The sequence below is a fragment of the Lepeophtheirus salmonis genome, chromosome 4 (assembly GCF_016086655.4).
Source record: "Lepeophtheirus salmonis chromosome 4, UVic_Lsal_1.4, whole genome shotgun sequence".
Lineage (NCBI taxonomy): Eukaryota > Metazoa > Arthropoda > Copepoda > Siphonostomatoida > Caligidae > Lepeophtheirus > Lepeophtheirus salmonis.
The window spans coordinates 10136247-10155131 of record NC_052134.2 but is presented as its reverse complement, the minus strand read 5'-3'; the positions used below and the strand labels follow the sequence as shown (position 1 = coordinate 10155131).

At 30.5% G+C, this 18885-nt stretch overlaps 3 protein-coding genes across 4 annotated transcripts; 2 read left to right on the top strand and 1 right to left on the bottom strand.

The window, feature by feature from the left end:
• Window positions 1–2945: 2945 nt before the first annotated feature.
• LOC121116558 (uncharacterized) lies at window positions 2946–4154 on the top strand. The gene is made up of 3 exons (XM_040710821.2): window positions 2946–3106; window positions 3194–3359; window positions 3596–4154. The coding sequence occupies exons 1-3, from the start codon at window positions 3019–3021 to the stop codon at window positions 4041–4043; spliced, it is 702 nt and encodes a 233-aa protein (XP_040566755.1). The 5' UTR covers window positions 2946–3018; the 3' UTR covers window positions 4044–4154.
• A 1279-nt stretch (window positions 4155–5433) lies between these two features.
• On the bottom strand, window positions 5434–6096 carry RpL35A (ribosomal protein L35A). Its single transcript, XM_040710820.2, has 2 exons — window positions 5955–6096; window positions 5434–5883 (listed from the first exon to the last, which is right to left on the bottom strand). The coding sequence occupies exon 2, from the start codon at window positions 5880–5882 to the stop codon at window positions 5538–5540; it is 345 nt and encodes a 114-aa protein (XP_040566754.1). The 5' UTR covers window position 5883; window positions 5955–6096; the 3' UTR covers window positions 5434–5537.
• Window positions 6097–6297: 201 nt separating this feature from the next.
• Window positions 6298–9019, top strand: prel (preli-like). 2 transcript variants are annotated; one of them, XM_071887605.1, is made up of 3 exons: window positions 6298–6404; window positions 7133–7652; window positions 7726–9019. In XM_071887605.1, exons 2-3 carry the CDS (start codon window positions 7528–7530, stop codon window positions 8159–8161), a joined length of 561 nt encoding a protein of 186 aa, XP_071743706.1. In that variant the 5' UTR covers window positions 6298–6404; window positions 7133–7527; the 3' UTR covers window positions 8162–9019. The 2 variants fall into 2 exon arrangements, with proteins under 2 accessions (XP_071743706.1, XP_040566753.1); XM_040710819.2 differs by lacking the exon at window positions 6298–6404 and having other exon boundaries at window positions 6961–7652.
• Window positions 9020–18885: the final 9866 nt, after the last annotated feature.

Genomic DNA, 18885 nt, shown 5'->3' with positions numbered 1-18885 from the left:
AGGACACAAATGATCTATGTAGAACGGGATACTTTTCTTCAAATTTGAACATTTGGTAAGACATTTAACGATAAAAACTGAATGAGATAATGATTAATATCAGGGGCGTCCACAGGATTGTATATATATATATTTTTATTTTTTTTTTTTGGGGGAAGTGTGGTGGATGTTTTTTCCATAAACGAATTATACCTTCTTTTAGAAAAAGAAATCCCCCCCAAAAAAAATCCCCCGAATACTCTTTTTTTTGGAAAAGAAATCCTTTAATTGATTTGAAGGGGGGGCTAATTTTTTCTCTATATTAATGATTTTTTTTTAAATCTCGGTTGGGGGGCTCCCTTCAGCTCAGTCCCTAAATATTGTAACCATTCTTAACTATACAACACTGGTTGGAAGGTTATAATTATTGTTATGATAAAAAATCCTTGTTGGACTAAGATTAAAGTTCAGGATCGACTCCAAAGTAATTCTTGGTAATGGTTTTACAATAGATACAGCGTAGGATTTGTGTTCATCTAATCCAGTATATGTCATGCCAGCTAAACTGCTCTTCTCCAAAATATCCCTTCAATTGTCAGGGGTACCACATTAATTTTTGGTTTCTTCTTTTTTTTAGCATACTGGTGGATAGCATTATTTCCACTCGGATACTGTTACTATTAATCAATAATTAATAATAATCATTATTTTGAGTATTATATGCTGTTAATATACCGTTGTTATACTCTATGGCGTCAAAATCTCTCTGTCTTGCTCAGCAGTACGGTACATAAAATTGAAAATTCTAGCAAGCCCGATTACATGATGGTCTAACCTAAAGCATTTAACTCTTTAGTTTAACCTTGTATTTCTATTAACCTTGAGGACTACCATGTTGATTTTTGGATTATTTTATTTTAACATGTCCATTCTACACTGGATTTTCATCTTTAGGGATAATATTGATGTACTTCATATAACCAAACAAAATACTAACAAAGGTTCCAAAAACAAAGTATACACCTAATGGCAGATATAAATATATATGATTGAATGGTATTAAAGTCATAAGTTAAATAAGTATTTTTAGCAAGCAAATATATAAATTATGTAATATCCAATAAATAAACCATGATCTATTTATGAAGGGCCAAACATTAATATAAAAAGTAGGGTAGATTGGAGACAGTTGCAACCCTTTTGGCCCTATTACCTGGTTTGGCTTACTTAGAAACGCCAAAATTTAACACAGCACGTGTTCGCTTTTGTTTAAATCCATTTAATCAATAGTTTTTTCACAATGTATCGGAATGTATTCGTAATTGTCAAATGTTACAACTGTTCCCGCTGTCGAGAACAGTTGCAAAAGTTAAAAAAATCGAATTTGTAATAGCATATTAATATATTATAACATTTATATATATTATAATATAGATCCCTGATCAGTAATATAAATGGAAGAGATTCATTCTCACAAACTACTTTGGTAGCCTGTCTTCACCAAAAACATGACCTAAAAATGTATCTAGCATTCCTTATCCTGAGTAAAAATTATGTCTTTAGTAAAGTGTATAACTTGTACAAGTTGCCACCAAAAAATGAGATAAATTATTTTAAATGAAGGATGTTGTGTCTTGACGAGGGAGAGACACAAACTTATTTATAGAGACAAATGAGAAGAAGGAATGACGTGGAGGAATAAGACTATACTTATTACAGGATCATCTGTATTCTTTATAATACAAGAACCTACTCTAATTAACATACAAAATCCATGACTATTTATACTACGTAAAAGACAGTATTTTAATACATAATAAAAGAAAATACAAGATGATAAGAAGAATAACAAGGGGGAAGGAAATACCAAATACATTACAAAGGAGTTACAGTGCTTGGGATGAGGATGATGCAATAATTGAATATTCCATGGATGATCTATATATTTATGGTGTAATTTTTTATTATTACATATTAATAAAATATAAGTATGCTGTAGCACATATAAAATTCAAGCAGTTATATTACTCATAAATACATAATAACTATGTAATTTTAATAGAGCATAATGAAATGATAGTATCAATGAATAACTGTTAATTAGAGTCACCAATATTATAATTGTAATTAAAAAAATGCATTTTAAAAACGAAGAAATTGCAACTTGTACAGTGTACTAATACAAGTTGTAATTCGTACCGACATCGAAACTTGTACAAAACGTATGTAATATGTAAATAATATAAAAAAATAGGCAATACTATTCAAATTGTTGCAACTAACCCCTTTGTACATAGCGTAATAATATCTCAAATTTCTCTTCATTGTATGTTTGGAATTTTGATAAAATTACATCAACTGTTAGCAAAAAAATATCAGCAATTTAAATAATTATAATAATATACTGCAAAAACGATGAAAAACTGTCTGCATTATTATAAAAATATTGTTCCTCCTAAAAAATTAATTTCAAACCTCCCCACAACAATTTGCATTATATTATAAAATTGTATATTATAATGTAAATATTGTTGTGGCTGTAGCTTTTTTAATGTTCAAGTAAAAACGGCTAAATATTGCTACTTTACTCGGTCTCCCCTAGACTATTAAATCCAATTTAAACCAAAAATTGTATTAATGGCCTTCAATAATGAATGCCAAACATTTCATTTTACCTGTAGCGCTTGAATCAAATCTAGGTTAATGTAAAGGGAAGTTCAGGTAAAATGTCACAACTTACTATAAATGCCAGAATGTATTTCATCATTTTATACGATTTATTCAGCCGAAACGTGTGAATTCAATAATATGAATTGTGAAATTTAACGATAAAAAAATATTACTTACTCCAAAACTAATATCTAATTTTAGAGAATTGATTATACGGTACATAATATCAAATATGCATAGTTAATATTCTTATCAACAATATTAAAAAAATTCAATAACAGCTGTAGCTAGCACGATAACAAATTATATTAATCACTCATTTTATACGCATTATATTAACGTATTAAGCCACAGTAATGCAGCAAAGGAATGCAACATTTACTGATTTATATACTATTAATTATAAAATCATGGAGTGCACATCTAACACATGCATATACTACAGGTGACATCGTGGGTAAGACATGGATTATATCTATTTTTTAATATTAGTAATATATTTATAAGAGTAATTGAAAACATTAATAATTCAAACCATTTTTAGCTGCAGAGTTGATAAATCAATACGATTTTTTTAAATCTGGACCTTATGGAAGTACCACGGAAGGAGAATGGTTCACAGATTTTTGGCAAAGCTCTGACGGACTTCAGTTTATTCCTAAAAATTGGCCTGATGGTATTAACATTCGTTATGGTGCAAGGATAGATGGGTAGGTACTTGACTAGCAAGGGCGTCGTAGCTCCTTTTGAAGGGGGCTCCAGGCCCCCAAATGTTAATTTTATACATATATATATAAACCTCTTACATAAGTATTACACTGTTGATAATTTTTGGGGCTAAGCCATTCCCCCCCCCCCTAATAATGAAAGGTAGCAACGCCCTTGCTGACTAGTATAAATATATTCTATATTGACATATAATTAAAAAATGAATCCATTTACTCAGGATACAGTTATTCTATGGCAATTATATCGGTAAAATGCACGGTGGAGAGGGTGGTCGATCCATTCGTATCAAATTATACAAGGGTGATCGAATAGTTAAAGTCAAAGGTAGGCATGGGATTGGCTATAGAGCTGGAATTGATAGTTTAGAGCTTTTTACCTCTCGAGGAAAACACTTTGGCCCATATGGTGACGAAAAAAGTGGGAGATCGTTTGAGGCAACGCCTGGAAGGACGGACTGCGCTCTAGCATGGATTTACGGGAGGTCAAGATTCCGTTTAGATGGGGTTACATTCGTTTGGAAATGCCCGAAAAAACGAGGAGATTTACAGTCATTGAATACTGAATTCCTTGGCTACGATGGTAGTAGACAATCATTAAATTCAGGAGGAAGATCATATTACAACCTTTTGTTAATTTATGTTCTTATATACACTTGCTTCCTTTGAATTAAGATACTTGATTAATAATTTTTTATCTATACTACAATTGCATTATGAATTTAAAAAAACTTCTAAATTTAGTACTTTAACTTAGAATTAAAAAAAACAATAATTTCATGCTCCGTACATAATTTTTGAAATTGAAAACAATTATTAATTGAAACAATAGTATTATTTTTCAGCTTAATTTTAGGCAACCAATCGTCCTCTTTCGCAAGGGAATGTGCTCTTTTCACATCTTTTCCAGAACGTTAGGTGTACTTTTTTGATAACTTCATGGAACATCCTGGGTTTTTTAGGACAAGACGTAAAAAGAGAATACATTTGTGACTGGTCTATTTAATTTAATATTTTCTGTAATAATACAAATATAAGTAAAGTAAGATGGAAATTAAATCAAAATATGGAAACCCTAGCAATATGATTTAGTAAATTCTCAAAAAGCGGTGCCCTGGATCCTACGACTCAACAATTTGTGGCACTTCAAATTTAACCTCCATTACATTGATCTGAGATTTTCATGCTCTCTTCAAATAAGAACTGACCCTTAAATTTTACCAAGTTGAGGCAGTGCTTCCTAAACTTTTTTATCACTATTGACCCCCTAGATGCAACTTTTATAGAAATTAATTTTGGCCTAATACATTTTTAAACATTTTATAGGGTGAGGGCCACATTGTCGTAACTCAAAAATTACAAATATTGGTGTTATTTCCTAAATGTCATCCTAGAAGTATAAAATCCAATGTAGAGAGATTTCATGCTTAACTCTCTTAAGATAATATTTTTTACAATGAGTTACTCACTCCACCATTTAATGTTATTTTAAGAATTTTTTTTGTTTGACCTTAATAACCTCGCAGACATAATGCTCCGTGAAACTAAGAATAACTACTGTAACCCTTAACGTTTATTGTTACATATATGCAACAATAATTATTTTTTTATAATATTCAACGAAAATGTGTCATTCTGCAACTTTCTATACAACTGTGTAATGTTAGTATGATGCTGCATTAGCTAACACGCCAAGTACATAATTATTAAAATCCAAAATGAGCACGTTATATTACGTATATCAAGTATTTATATCTTGATACAATTATTTTCAAGTCGAAAAAATAAAATAAACATTTCTGGGTTTAGGTATTGAACTCTAATGAAATAATCATGTATCCTACATGCAAAGAATAATGTTGAAGAATGGAAAAGATAAGCAACTCAATTTCACTTCATCCGTTACGAGGATAAGAAAATAAATCAGCTTATCTACATGCAGGATATTTCTACGGTTTAGGCAACAGATCCGTTTCTGATCTAGAAACTGCCTAATACCTACAGATTATATTATAATAACTTGATATAACTAATCATAGACAATAAAAACAACAAGCTGTTTTATTTTAGTTTCCAAAGGAGTGTTTTTATTGGAAGAAGAGTGAATGATACTCCAAGAACACATAGACATATAATTTTTTAAGAGAAGAACTAATTTATTTCTTAAACTCTTGAGGGATACATCATAATACGGACACGCTTTCCCATGGCTTGAGGAGGCAAATTGTGAGCAAACTTGGCTCTAACACTTCCTGCATTTCCGTGACTACGAGTCACTTTTCCCCAAATTACACGCATGTTGGACTTCTCCTTCTTTCCGGGAATATTTGTCTTATTCTTGGCTCTATAAACATAAGCACATCGCTTTCCGACGTAGAAGTCAACGTCGTCTCTCTTTGCGCATCCATCGACACGTAGAAGAGCCGTGTTTTCACGTTGATTACGGAGACCACGTTTGAAGCCAGTGAATACGGCTTTTGCGTATAGGCGTCCTCGTCTTGGAGACATTCTGTAAGTAAGGATTATATGGATAAAATTGGATTTCGGTTGTAAGTAATGAAAAAATAAAGGTCTGGTCACCTGTCGTTCAACGGTAGGAAAAGGAAGAGAAAGAGGCGAAGGAGAATTAAATTAAAAAAAGAAAGAAGAAGACCAAGGGTACCAGATATAATATATAACTAGCCGCGGCGTTATCTCACTGACACAAAAATATACAGGGTATTTCGCTGTCAGCTGTTGATGTTTCTCTTTTAGCTTTTCACCTAATCAGTGATTGGCTGAGTTAGAATTTCCTCGTGTTTAACTATTAATACTTCCTAATAATTATTGAATAATAATTCCCCAGATGGGAAGAATTGCCAACTACCAATTGATTTAGGGCCTTTTTTTCTTGTGAAGGGTTCCGTGATACAACGTGTAGTTCATAAGTAAAGCTATTAATTGAATAATACCGGTCGAGGACTCTTTTCTTAATAATAAATTGTTTAGTTTTAAGTTGAAATAAGGTTATGAGCACCTCATATATTATAGGCAAGTAATAAATTTGCATAGTTACGAATGACATACTAATACTGTACACATGAGAATAGTATAAGTAAAATCTTTTAATAAAATTGGCCCCTTGTATAAGTAGTAATTTATTTACATTTTTTAATTAGTGGAATAGAATAAAAAATGAGCTACCTTTTTTTATAAGAATTATAATTTGTGTAGAAAAGTGTATAAATTATTTATCTAATATAAAGAAATCATTGTATTGTAATTGTCAATTACTAGTTGACTTGGTTTCAATAAACTTAATCTAATGTGGAATATATTTCGTAATATTATATATATATATATATACACTAGATAAATATATCCTTTACACAGCTTTACTTGAGATAAATTTCATGCTTCGAAGGTGACCTGGAATAATTTTAAATGCTATCTAGTAATATTATCTCCACATATTCTAAAAATAATAAATTCGAGGTAAATCATACAAATTTATTAAACAAAGATTCCCTTACATTTGTTGTGCGTCAACGTAAAAACAATCTTCAACAAAAATGGAGATAAGGAGAAAATCCCAATATATTTTTTTAGTTCATATATAGCACATCCAGCCCAATATTCAATAGATATATTTGAGTCCATTATAGGCTTTGTATTTAAATTTGTCGGATAAGTTAAGATACCCAAGAATTTAGACTATAGTTTAGAAACTTTATTTGATTTTATGATACTTAATTTCATCCCAATATAGTGCCTTACAGATAAAATCCAACAACTTCTCATTTTTTTAATTGTGAAGATAAATTTTCGCTACTGTAAGTGGAATTTGGGTAAAGGGTTAATAAGAATAGTTTACAGATGGAAATGGAGGAATATTCGTGGAAGAATACAAATGTAATTCACATTCAGCTTTGCTAAAAATAGTTGTAACTTGGTTTTGTGCTGACGGACCATATTGGATCTCCAGCAGAGACCTCTGTAGCAGCATAAAGGAATTTCAAAATGGCGTTTCAGCGCTTCTCATCAATTAAATAAATTGAAGTGAGGAAAAAGGTTCGGTGATCAATCTAGAGGTAAATTTGCCCTTCTGAAGGATTTCGGACTCTGATTCCGGAGATTCCTCTGAGTTAAAGTGGATTGTAATGGGCTTTGAATCATGGCCAAGTACTGTGAAACCACTCATGAACATCCCTTTCCTTGGACACACCTCGCAGAGTCTCTCTTTCGACGCTACCCTAATCCTTTTGCAACCCATGTTTTGAGCGAAGACACACTTTATAGGTTGGTATACACTATAGTCTATACACTCATTCAATCATATAAAATGTTTATTTTTATTCCATGGGCACAATAGAGAAGTTTTACCCGACGGTCGACTCTATTCCAGGCGGTTCCTTACTAAAACAAATAAATTACCCAAATGGGGCGAAAAAGTGCTCGTCAATGTCCGTAAATATGTTCCTCTGATTGAAGAGTCAACCATTGATCCCAAAACAAAGCAAATCATCACCTACACTCGAAATGTTGGTCTAAATACATTTATGTATGCAGTTGAAAAGGTCAAATATATACCTAAGGGATCGGAAACATGTCTGGCTTTTCGGGAGGCTTGGATTGAATCCTCATTTTATGGCTTTCGATCTGCTATTAAGAATTATGGACTCAAAAGATTTAAGCAAAATTGCCTGAAAGCGACGGAGGGATTCAATTATGTGCTTAAAATGAGGGCAAATTTACGCGAAATTGGGGATCGCATGAAAGCAGGAGTTGCTGTCAACACCAATGAGTAGCTTGATGTGATTTAAAATAATTAATAATACTACTACTACTCCAATATTGTGTGGTCTCCTCTTAAAGATAATCTAGTCTTGTCTAAAGAACGAAATGTTACACATTATCAGATTCATGCAGTTAAATATCTGAAGGAAATGCAATTTTTTTAATGCTAAGAAATGGCACAATTAGATTGGGCTTTTTTGCATTTAATATCTTAACAGTTTTAGACCAAGAATAATGTTGTAGTAAGTTTCTTAGTTCTCTTCAAATTGTGTTCATTAATAGTTCTTATTCGTCTTTGATACAAATTACATAATTCGCAATATTTTTATTGTATTAAAACTTTTTTTTACTTATTTAATAGTCGAATTAGTCGAATACATATTAAACATTTCTTAAAATTCATTCACTTTTATTTATAAATACAAACTATCTCTTGACATATTATAAGCATATCACTTTTAGATATTATATTTTTAGATTGGTTCCTTTACATTATTATATCTATTTTTTAATTTTTATTATTCTAAATAATACATTTTTTTTAATATTCAACCATGAATATCTTTAATTGGTGATGTATCCATCTTTCCAATAATATATGCGTTCATACCGTAGTAAAAATAATGTTAAAAATAATAATTTGAGCAATTGTATAATATTTATTGCATCCATGTGAATCCACTTAGTTGAATTAAGTGAATTCAATCTCGTTAAAAAAAAATTATTATCTTAGGTTCTAGGCTTTATTCAATTATGTCATAAATAGCTCATATATTTAATTACATGTTGATATTTCTTGATAAAATTATACTATTTATCATGAGCTCATTTAATATATTCATGACTGAATTAAACATTTATATACATTCTATGGAAGTTTGTTTTATTTTTAAGATCCTTCTTAATGATAATAATTAATTTTGCATCAGTAATAGCTTTCTTTGTATTTTTTTCTGTAGAGTTTCAGCAGTTGAAAAAAAAGAAGATATTTTTCATAATACCACATTTATATCGTTCATATATCAAATGTAATGATTAAAATTTATAATTATAATTCACAATATTCTTCATTTATTATCGGACCTTATAAAAGCTATATAATTTTAAAATGAACTCAAACAACATATACAAATAATAATTAGAAGAGGAGTATTATCATATAGGTGAATACTTAAATTTTGATAGAACAATAATATTCTTAGTCTATATTTTCGACTTTGCAAATAATTATATTAATGTCAAAGGTTTTACTACCGATACTATACATATAGATTAGTCCAGATGGAGTGTTTGATTAAATTAACAGGATCTGGTCCATTTTGCCGAAAAAAATAATAAATATCTTTGATGGTGATTCATGCTGCTATACTATGTAATTATGATTTCCATTCATATTAATATAACTTTAAAAGATAAAATGTTTAGTTATTTGCCACGAAATCATAATTAAGTGTTAATTATTTAAATGTTGTCTCTGATTCTATAATTCTCAAGATGGTTTTGTCATTGGACGTGAAACGTATACTACACATGGAGCACAGGTCCTTGTAAAAAACTATGCGAGAAATATTAACCTTAGAAATGCAAACATAGACAATGGACTATATATATATTAGTGTTTGCGAGGTAATGCCGTAATTTATTTGGCGATTGTCGTGAGTTTTTTTTTTACAACAGTTCTAATTGTGGTTTGAGCCAACTTTTGAAGCATCTTCATAATACTAAATTAATTAAAGCTTAATGATTTCAATTCGTGGCAAATAATTTACATTTTATCTTTTAAAATAGGAGTAACGTGAATACAAGGTCGTTCAAGTAAATCTGATCTACCTTTAACTACATCTTGATTAATAAGGGAACCGAGTAGAGGTATATATAATAAAAAATCACTAAATGTGTGTTGCCATTTTCGCCCATAATTTCTCTCGATACGAGGCTTAAAGGATTTGTAGGCCTTGACCACGTCCTTGGTGGAGACTTTGTTCCATTACTTGATAAAGGCCTTCAAGGAGTCGATGTTATTGTGCAAATTAGCAGAAACTTTCCTCTCTAACTCAACTTAAAATAGGTAATCCATGGGATTCATACGGGAGGAATTAAAATTCTCCTTCCAGCGGTTCTAGACGCCGTAGACTGTGCTCATAGGATATCTGAGCATCTTGTTGATGTACGCTGGTTTGTGTCCTGCGCAAACAAATTTGATGATTGTGTTCCTCCAGGTCTCCTACATCGTAAATAGTTGTTTTGAATTAAAAGTTGCGCGACAAACTTAAAGATGAGGCTCAACTTCTCACTTTAAACATTTAAATAATCTAGTTAAATGCTTTCCTTATTTCCCAGGATGCAGTTAAAGATGGAACCTGAAGTACCTTGTAGTCATCATAATTACATATTATTGCAGCATGGATCATCATGAAATATGTTTATTTTTTTTTAGCAACGTGTCGGTTCGGAAAAATGACATTCGGCTAAGTGGCTTTTGGCAAAACGTCTGTGCACGAAATTAAAAGTATTATGTGTAGAGATTTCGTAGCCCACACTGCAAATGAAGTGCAAGGAGGATGCAAAGATAATTTTGAGCACTTATGGCTTCTTTCTTCACCTGATTTTAATCCCCTTGACTTTACAATAAATGTCTGGTATATAATAAAGGTTATTTATTATATCCCAGTGTATAGTAAGATCGAGGGGGAGGCTAATGTAGTTTTCAGGCTCAGTTAAGACTCTATGATGAAGGCTGAACAACTAAAATTCGGAGGAAGTTGTGCGTATTAATTGCAAGTCAGCGAGAAGGAGTCTCAACCATGTAAAATGTTTAAATGAAAACTCATATTGAATGAAATATTGGTCAATCGTAGGACTATATTAAACTGATAAAAAAGTATTAATACATTATTCCATTAAAAAGAATGTATTTACCTTCTTCCAAAAGAATGGTTATTACAATAATTGGTATTCTAATTTGATCTATTAGGGAAAAAGTGAATAGATCATAAGTTATATCATAAATGAAAGATGAAAGAAATAAGGGCTATAAAAATGGGTAACGAGGTTAAAAGTATAAGGACAAGTTATTGGGAGATATTGTTAAAAATTTTAAAACTTTAAGTTAATTCATAATAAACTAATATTCGTGAGAGGCTTAATAATAAGGGTATTAATCGGGCTAACTAGAAGAAGATTTTTTTAGTTTTGAATCTAAAGTATAGTTGCGCTTTGATAAATAAAAGTTGATTTTGAAAGTTGAATAAGTTTCAAAATAAGATGAAAAATACTAAGTATAAATAAGTGTAATCTTCACTGCCAATGAGTATCATTTTAACATCGAGTAACTAAATTATAAATTATATTTTTTTTAACTTCCTAGATGAGTCCTTCGAAATGCTATATAATTAAGTTTTCTATTATGCTATGCAAAGTCCTTTTTAAAGCTCTTGAGGGATATGATTTTGTTTTATCAAGTTAGGATTTTCATTTTCTTAATTGAATCGTTAAATATTTTCAAATTGCGTACCTTGTTCCATAATAATGATAAGATTAATGTAATTTTATTTTATACGTTGAATCTACGTCACAGTACAAAAATTAATTGCACAACTATGCATAAAAATATCCTTCAGTAATAGCAAATGACTATTAAACTTGAACTTCTTTTCACATAATTATTAAAACCTTGGCCTCGAATAATATATATATATATATATAATTTATATATCTTACAATTGAGTGTATTTAGCGAGTGGTTTCTTAAAATATGAACAATTTGATTTTAAACTTCAACAAGATATAATTTATTAATTAACAATAGAATTTCAACAAAATTATGTGTGTCAGAGTTCTCTTAATAATTAATGTAGCCGCCCTTAGCGGCAATGATGGCTTTCAGGCGGCTGCGATAGGCTCGGCACTCGCTGAGGATGTAGTCCTCTGTCATGGCGTCCTAGCACTGGCCCAAAGTGGCTTTGAGGGCCTCGGTGTTTGTATGACAGCCACAGCAGGATTTTTCCTCGACATGTACTCAAAAGCTGTAGTTGAAGGGGTTGGAATTTTTGTATGATTAGACACACTTTGTAGGAATCTATATTCTAAATAACTTAACTTAAATTTTCATCTATGTATATGGTTATTTCTTTTCAAAATATTGCTCTGAATCGAAATTATATTCAGAAATCGTGATTTTTGAAGAAAAGCTTTAAAGGCTTTACCAATCATTGGCCAAAGCTACTGCAATTGAAAATTTAGTGTTCAATGGCTTAAATAAGAGAAATAAATGCATCGATGGATATGATTGGAATAAAATGTAATTTATCCAAAGACATATATATCAAAGGATCTAATAAACATATAGAAAATAAACAATAAATTTATCAAGCTTAGGTGGTATAAATACTGTGATACCACAATTTCGTATCCATGGTTACAAGAATTGAAAATTTAATTCTCGTCGAGAATTTTAAAACAATATTGTGTTTATTTTTTTGTTCTTTTTTGTTTTTTACTCTATCATAATTCATGAATCTAGTTGTCTCTCCATCAACATACTTCCAACACTAATTTATAAAGATGAAAATTCTCTGTACAATGGGCATATAAAAAAAACCACTTGAAAATCAACTTGGTAACCCAGACAATTTGAAGAATGTTTTGGAAGAGAGAAATAATAATTCTCATGACGTTTCATTAGATCTGCTACAATCAGCTGTGACAAGGAAGGAAGGAAAGATGGAAATAAACAAGTATATTTACTTGAATTACTCAATATCCCTCAATTTCCCACGAGTTGTAAACCAGTGATTCTGTGGAATAACCCTATTATTGCTGCATTAGATTGCAGTTTATTAAATTGATTTTTGGAATTTTTTTGAAAAAAAATTAAAAAAAAAATTTGAAATATTAAATTTTATAAAAAATTGTATCGTTTGAAATTTTAAGCTTTTTGGAACAAAATATGAAAAATTAAGTTGAAATAAAATAAAAAATTCAAAAAAAAGATTCAAAATATTCAATTTTTTGAAAAAAAAATTGAAAAATTAAATTAAATTTCAAGTTATAAATTTTCTAGTAAATGCAATTTTTTCTAAAGTTATGGGGAGAAGCTACAACCCACCTTTTGCGGACGCCCCTGATATTGATCCCCAATTCTACTTTGTGTCTAACAAGCGCAAAAAATCCTCAGAGTTACACTCTGTCTTTCATGAGCACACTCGCATGGTGAATCAGATTTTGAATATAATTGAATCTATTTAGGAAAGGAAGTTCACTACTCAGGAATTAAATAATAATGACAATTGCTAGGGAAAAGAAAATTCATTCTTCATTTTACCAATTCCAAAAAAACGGGCAGCTAAAAAAATCACAGGATTGACATCAATGCTAATATCTCACTGAATACTTGATCAATTAACTTTATTTAACTCTTAAATTAACCAAAAATAATTATATTTTAATAAAATAAAAAAGGCTTTAGAATTTAACTAAATATTACAGTTCAAACCAAAATGAATAATAATAAAAAAATACTTCTATGAGTTTTTAAATTTAGAAATTGTATCACAGCTCAAGATTGGGTGAGCTCATTCACCACTCTCAAAAAGCCATATCTAATGCAGCAATAATAGGGTTATTCCACAGAATCACTGGTTTACAACTCGTGGGAAATTGAGGGAAAACAAACTTACTCCGAGTGCCAACTAGCCCACTCTCCCTTGCATATAATATACTACCAATTTATAGGATTTTGATTTACAATCTATTGTTGGTACAAGTTTAGAGTCCATATTATTTCTTCATATAAATCTAAAAAAACATGATTAAAAAACCATATTTATAATTAAGAAAATACATGATATGCAAATAAAAATATTAGTATATTTTGAATTCAAAGTGTTAGAATTGATGTTAATATAGTTCTTAAACATCATCTCTGAAAGTTGAATGTGCTGTAACTAGATTAAAAATGAGAGAGCTTAAAGCATAATTTTGATATATAGGTTGTGAGACTTTCTTATATTAAATTGTTGCGCAAATGAAAAAAAAGACAGTTAACAGTTAATTTTCAAATGGATAAAACACAAGATCAATGTATTCACATCAATTTTTCTTGTAATATGACGTATGTGTCTTCAATTTCATCGCATAGGTTGATCATCTATGGTAGTTTGCCCATTATCAGTCATAAAAATACGGTGTATTTTTTAGCCAGCCTGTGTTTGGAATCGGTGGTCTGAAGAATGAATTTTTTAAAATGCCCATTCTGCACTGGAGTTTCATCAATACCCATAGTCAAAAAGTCACCAAACCTGTTTTTAAAATCTGCATGAAGGACATTTAAATGTTAAATGTAGACCTAAGCGTTATCATATTTGAAGTTTGTCCATGACAATTTTGGAAGCTGGCAAAATTCATGCCTTTCCATTTTATATATGTTGCACATCACAAATAAAATAGACATTTAAATAATTTTATTAAACGTTAATAATATTTATGGATAAATATGCAGAATATTCATTTATTATTAAAAATTATTGGTGGGAAATTTGCTAAATTATCATAATGTCATTAAGCTCTTCATGTGTGAATGATTTGTACATAACTTTTATTAAGTTCTATTTGAGTCTTCGGAAGTAATTGATAATGATACAAACTTAGTTATTTGTATAGAACTAAGTTGAAATACAACTTAGTTCATAGAACAGAACACAATATTTTAGTAGAGAAATATATTCCCTTATCCTTTTGAATATGGGTGGCAAACTCATAAAAACATTTTCGGCTCCTCTGTAGGTAGTATTTACATTTAGTAGACAGCCGAATTTTATTTTTACTATTTCTATTTTTCCTAAAATAGATACTTGACAGCTCTATATTAACCCTTAGGAGTCAATATAGACACCTTTGGGAATAAGTCCTATAGAGTATAGTGTTAAAACTAGTGATGTAGATTGTGTGAATTTTTGAGCTGGTCCGCTTTTTTGGAATCGGTAATCTGAAGAATCAATTTTTTCCCTCAGCATTTGTTATTATTATTGAATTCTTATGTAGTGAATTTCTTTTCCCACTAGAATCAATTATATTGAAAACCTAATTGAACATTCGAGTGTACTCATAGACAACGGAGGGATACCATGAGGATTTGTTGCGGAGTTAGGTGAGGGTTGATTTTCGGTTTCTTTTTTTAACATGTCCAAAATACACAAGTTTTTCATCACTAATTAAAGCATGCCATAAATACTTGTATCATAAACGTATATTTTGTTAATATATATCTAATATAGATACAGGCCCACGAATATTGCGGAAGGGGCAACCCCTCCACTTAAACTTTTTTTTCAAATTTTTTAATATTTAATATTTTCTCAAAATTAAGATATATTTAGAGAAAGAATAGATAACCCACATCATCACCTTTATTGTATTTCGCCACTTTTTCTCCAACAAGACCATAATTAACTGATAGTTTGCCCCACTATCGATTTATTATTCAATAGTTGTTGGGACGGACTCACAGGTTAACTAGAGCTAATTTGAATTCAAACTATCAATGTTCAGAGCATTGAGGAGCGGAAACGAAGCCAAAAAGTCGACAGCTGAGAACAAAATTGGGGTGAATGGGGGATACTTGGCTTAAATTGGATGATTGTCACTGTTCTTTTAAAGTATTGAAATAAGGTGAACAGTAAGAAATTACTTTTTTCCCAACTTATTATATGTTTTTAAATATAATTAGAATGTTTATCCTGCACTCATTCTATTTTAAATGTAGAAGCTTCTTCTCTTTACATCATTTTCTCCCCCCCCAATCATATAACTGGCAGCAGATATTAACAATTGTCTTAATTCAGTAATAACATAGGTCTCGCTCCTGCTTTTTCCTCGCACTCTTACACAAATCCCATCTCTATGCATGGAATATGGGAAAATGACAAAAAATGATTAAATTACGTCATCTAAAGGATCATATAAAGCGACATCTTGTGTGGAAAAAAGGTATGCCTACGACCATGCATCTTTAGAGAAAGTAAGATCGAGAAAGAAAGGAAGTAGAGAGAAATGCGTCTCGTAGGATCATGATCTTCCATTTCATGATGGTGAAACAGAAAGTAAAGTTACAGCATTGCTTCATTCAATATACAGACGTACCAAACGGTCTTGTTTTCAATGTATATTACAAGCTTTCCTTCTATAAGAAAAAGAGGACAAGGCCCAAAATCAGTTTGTTACTCTAAGCCATTTCTTCACAACTATTAAACTTATTATTTAATAACTTGGAGATTCTTCACAATTTTACTTGGTCTTATTCTAGTTCAACCAATCAGCATAAAGAATAGTGATATGGGGAAAAGACGTAGAAAAATCAAATCCCAACTAATTTTATATTAGTGGGGGAAGGCTGTGACCAAAGTTATAATAAACAAAATGGCGAAACGTTGATTTTTATTCTAAATATAGTTGGCGACGCCACAACTTTTATCTTCCCTAGAGGAGTCTAGGATGCCATCAATATTAATCTGTAGAATAAAAACGGAAAAAACTCCTTTTTATTTTGGTAGATGCCGTGTTGATAATTTATTGTATTTATGTAGTAGAATCCAAAGGTAAAAGCCATTCATATAACATATTATATATAAATGTATATATATATATGAATAATTCTTAACAAATATACACCATCGATTAGTGATATCACGTAGGTTTGAGTTTACTTATTTCCGAACCTTCAAATCTATAACTAACTTCGCAATATCCATGAATTCACCATTTGAATTGAGTATTGACGAGGTGAATTCTGTGAAGGGAATAAATAGCTGCGTAAGTCATGAGGAAAACTAAAAGTGATGAAATTACGTCATTTGTGGTCGTTAAAGTGAAATCTCTTCAATATATCAGGTGTGTTTTGTCACTTTGTTTAATAACATCTTATCGTTAAAGTTTTCTCTTAAACAAAGAAATCTCTTCGATATATCAGGTGTGTTTTGTCACTTTGTTTAAGAACATCTTATACAGCGTTCCCTCAATAACATTAAAATTTACACATCATATTGTCGTTAACTTTCGATTAGTATAATTGCCCTCCCCCTTAGCAGGGGAATAGACAGAGATTGGTTGAATTTGAATAACTTGTGAACAATTATAGAACAATATTTCCATAGTTGGAAATATTTTTCTAATTACGAGGTAATTTTTGGACTTTTTATCTTTCTTTTTGGAGGAAAGAGTTCATAATACAATAAAGATAAGTGCGACTAATGGGGCATGAGCGTTGTTTACTTAGATTACTTTGTAACCAAAGCTACATATAGTGGCGCCGTCCTGTGTAGTGGCCCAAGATAGAGTCTGACTATATAGTCAAGGTCTGCAAGGACTTTAGGCCTCGTATTGTGGCAATTATATGAGCTGAGGTCTCACAGAGTGAATAGAAGTTGTGCCAAGCACTATTTTCAGATGGTTTTGTTAAATAAATGTCCTCACAAAACCTCTCGTTTAAATTTTACTACTCTTGAAAAATTGAAAAAAATAAATAAATAAATACCACTAAGATTAAAAAAAATAAAATGTGTACAAAAAGTATTGATGTTTTCATTAAAATTCAATATAATACAAATATCTTATATTTTTACTTAGTTATATAATTTATTTTACCCTATAAGTGAATAATTTAAGAAGATGAAAAACACCCTCAATGACGTCCAGATTTTACATTCCCTAATACGAAGACTTATGGGTCACCCTGTGTATCTATTATATACTTATTGAAGGCCTTCCTCTTCAAGATCCTCGTATGTCCTAATGATCATTTTGTATTTATTATTTCTTACTTTGCTCAAACGAACTCCTTTTATGTTCGTTTAAGTTCCACAAAAAAGATAAGGACGCAGTGTATTTTGAATGCAGAAAGAAGGGGAAACTTATTATAATACTCTAAGTATTAGCGTCCCTCTTAGAGTCTTTTTATTTTTAGAAGACTTTCTTTCCATGCTATATTCTTAATAATACTAAAAAAGAAATTATTCCTTTCTCCACAAAATAAGGAAAATGAATTATCTTCATAAGTCATGTTCTTATCTTGTAACCTTTCCTCCCAAGAGAATCAGAAATAGGCCCAAAATCATTTGGTAGTTCGCCATTTCTTTCTAACTACAGGGTCGTTCAGGTAAATCCAGACCATTTTTAACTATATCCTGAACAATAAGTATTAATAATAAGGTATTTACAATGGAGGCGACCCGGAGGAACACTACCATGGAATTGCCTTGCGTGGGACACAGCCTAACGTACATCAAGAAGATGCCTGGGTATCCAAAAAGTACAGTCTATGACATCTACAACAGCTGGAAGGAAGAGAAGGCGTTGAAAGTTTTTGGAATTTTTTTTTTGAAAAATTAATTTTATTTGGATAAACATTTCAAACACTACATTTTTAGGAATTTCTTTAGAGTTATTCACAAAAATTTCAAAAATCTACAGCTGTTGACAAAAAATTAAACTTTTTGAATTTCAAAAATTAAATAATAAATTTAGAGAATTTTTTTTTTTTAAATCCACAGCTGTTCAAAAGAATGGGTTTTTTTGTAAAAAAATTTAAAAATCCATGGCTATTTGCAGAAAATTAAATTTATTTGTAAAAATTTCTTAAATCTTCAGCTGTTTCCAAAAAATTTAGAAAAAAAAACTTTTTTGGGAAAAAAAATTAATTAAAAATCCACATATATTTAAAAAATATTACATTTTTTTGGAA

Excerpts from the sequence above, each read along its gene's own strand:
- prel (XM_071887605.1), top strand. The coding sequence starts at position 7,528 with ATGGCCAAGTACTGTGAAACCACTCATGAACATCCCTTTCCTTGGACA. Across the intron at positions 7,653-7,725 it reads AGCGAAGACACACTTTATAG|AGAAGTTTTACCCGACGGTC; the intron begins GTTGGTATACAC and ends TGGGCACAATAG.
- LOC121116558 (XM_040710821.2), top strand. The coding sequence starts at position 3,019 with ATGCAACATTTACTGATTTATATACTATTAATTATAAAATCATGGAGT. Across the intron at positions 3,107-3,193 it reads TACTACAGGTGACATCGTGG|CTGCAGAGTTGATAAATCAA; the intron begins GTAAGACATGGA and ends AACCATTTTTAG. Across the intron at positions 3,360-3,595 it reads TATGGTGCAAGGATAGATGG|GATACAGTTATTCTATGGCA; the intron begins GTAGGTACTTGA and ends CCATTTACTCAG.
- RpL35A (XM_040710820.2), bottom strand. The coding sequence starts at position 5,882 with ATGTCTCCAAGACGAGGACGCCTATACGCAAAAGCCGTATTCACTGGC.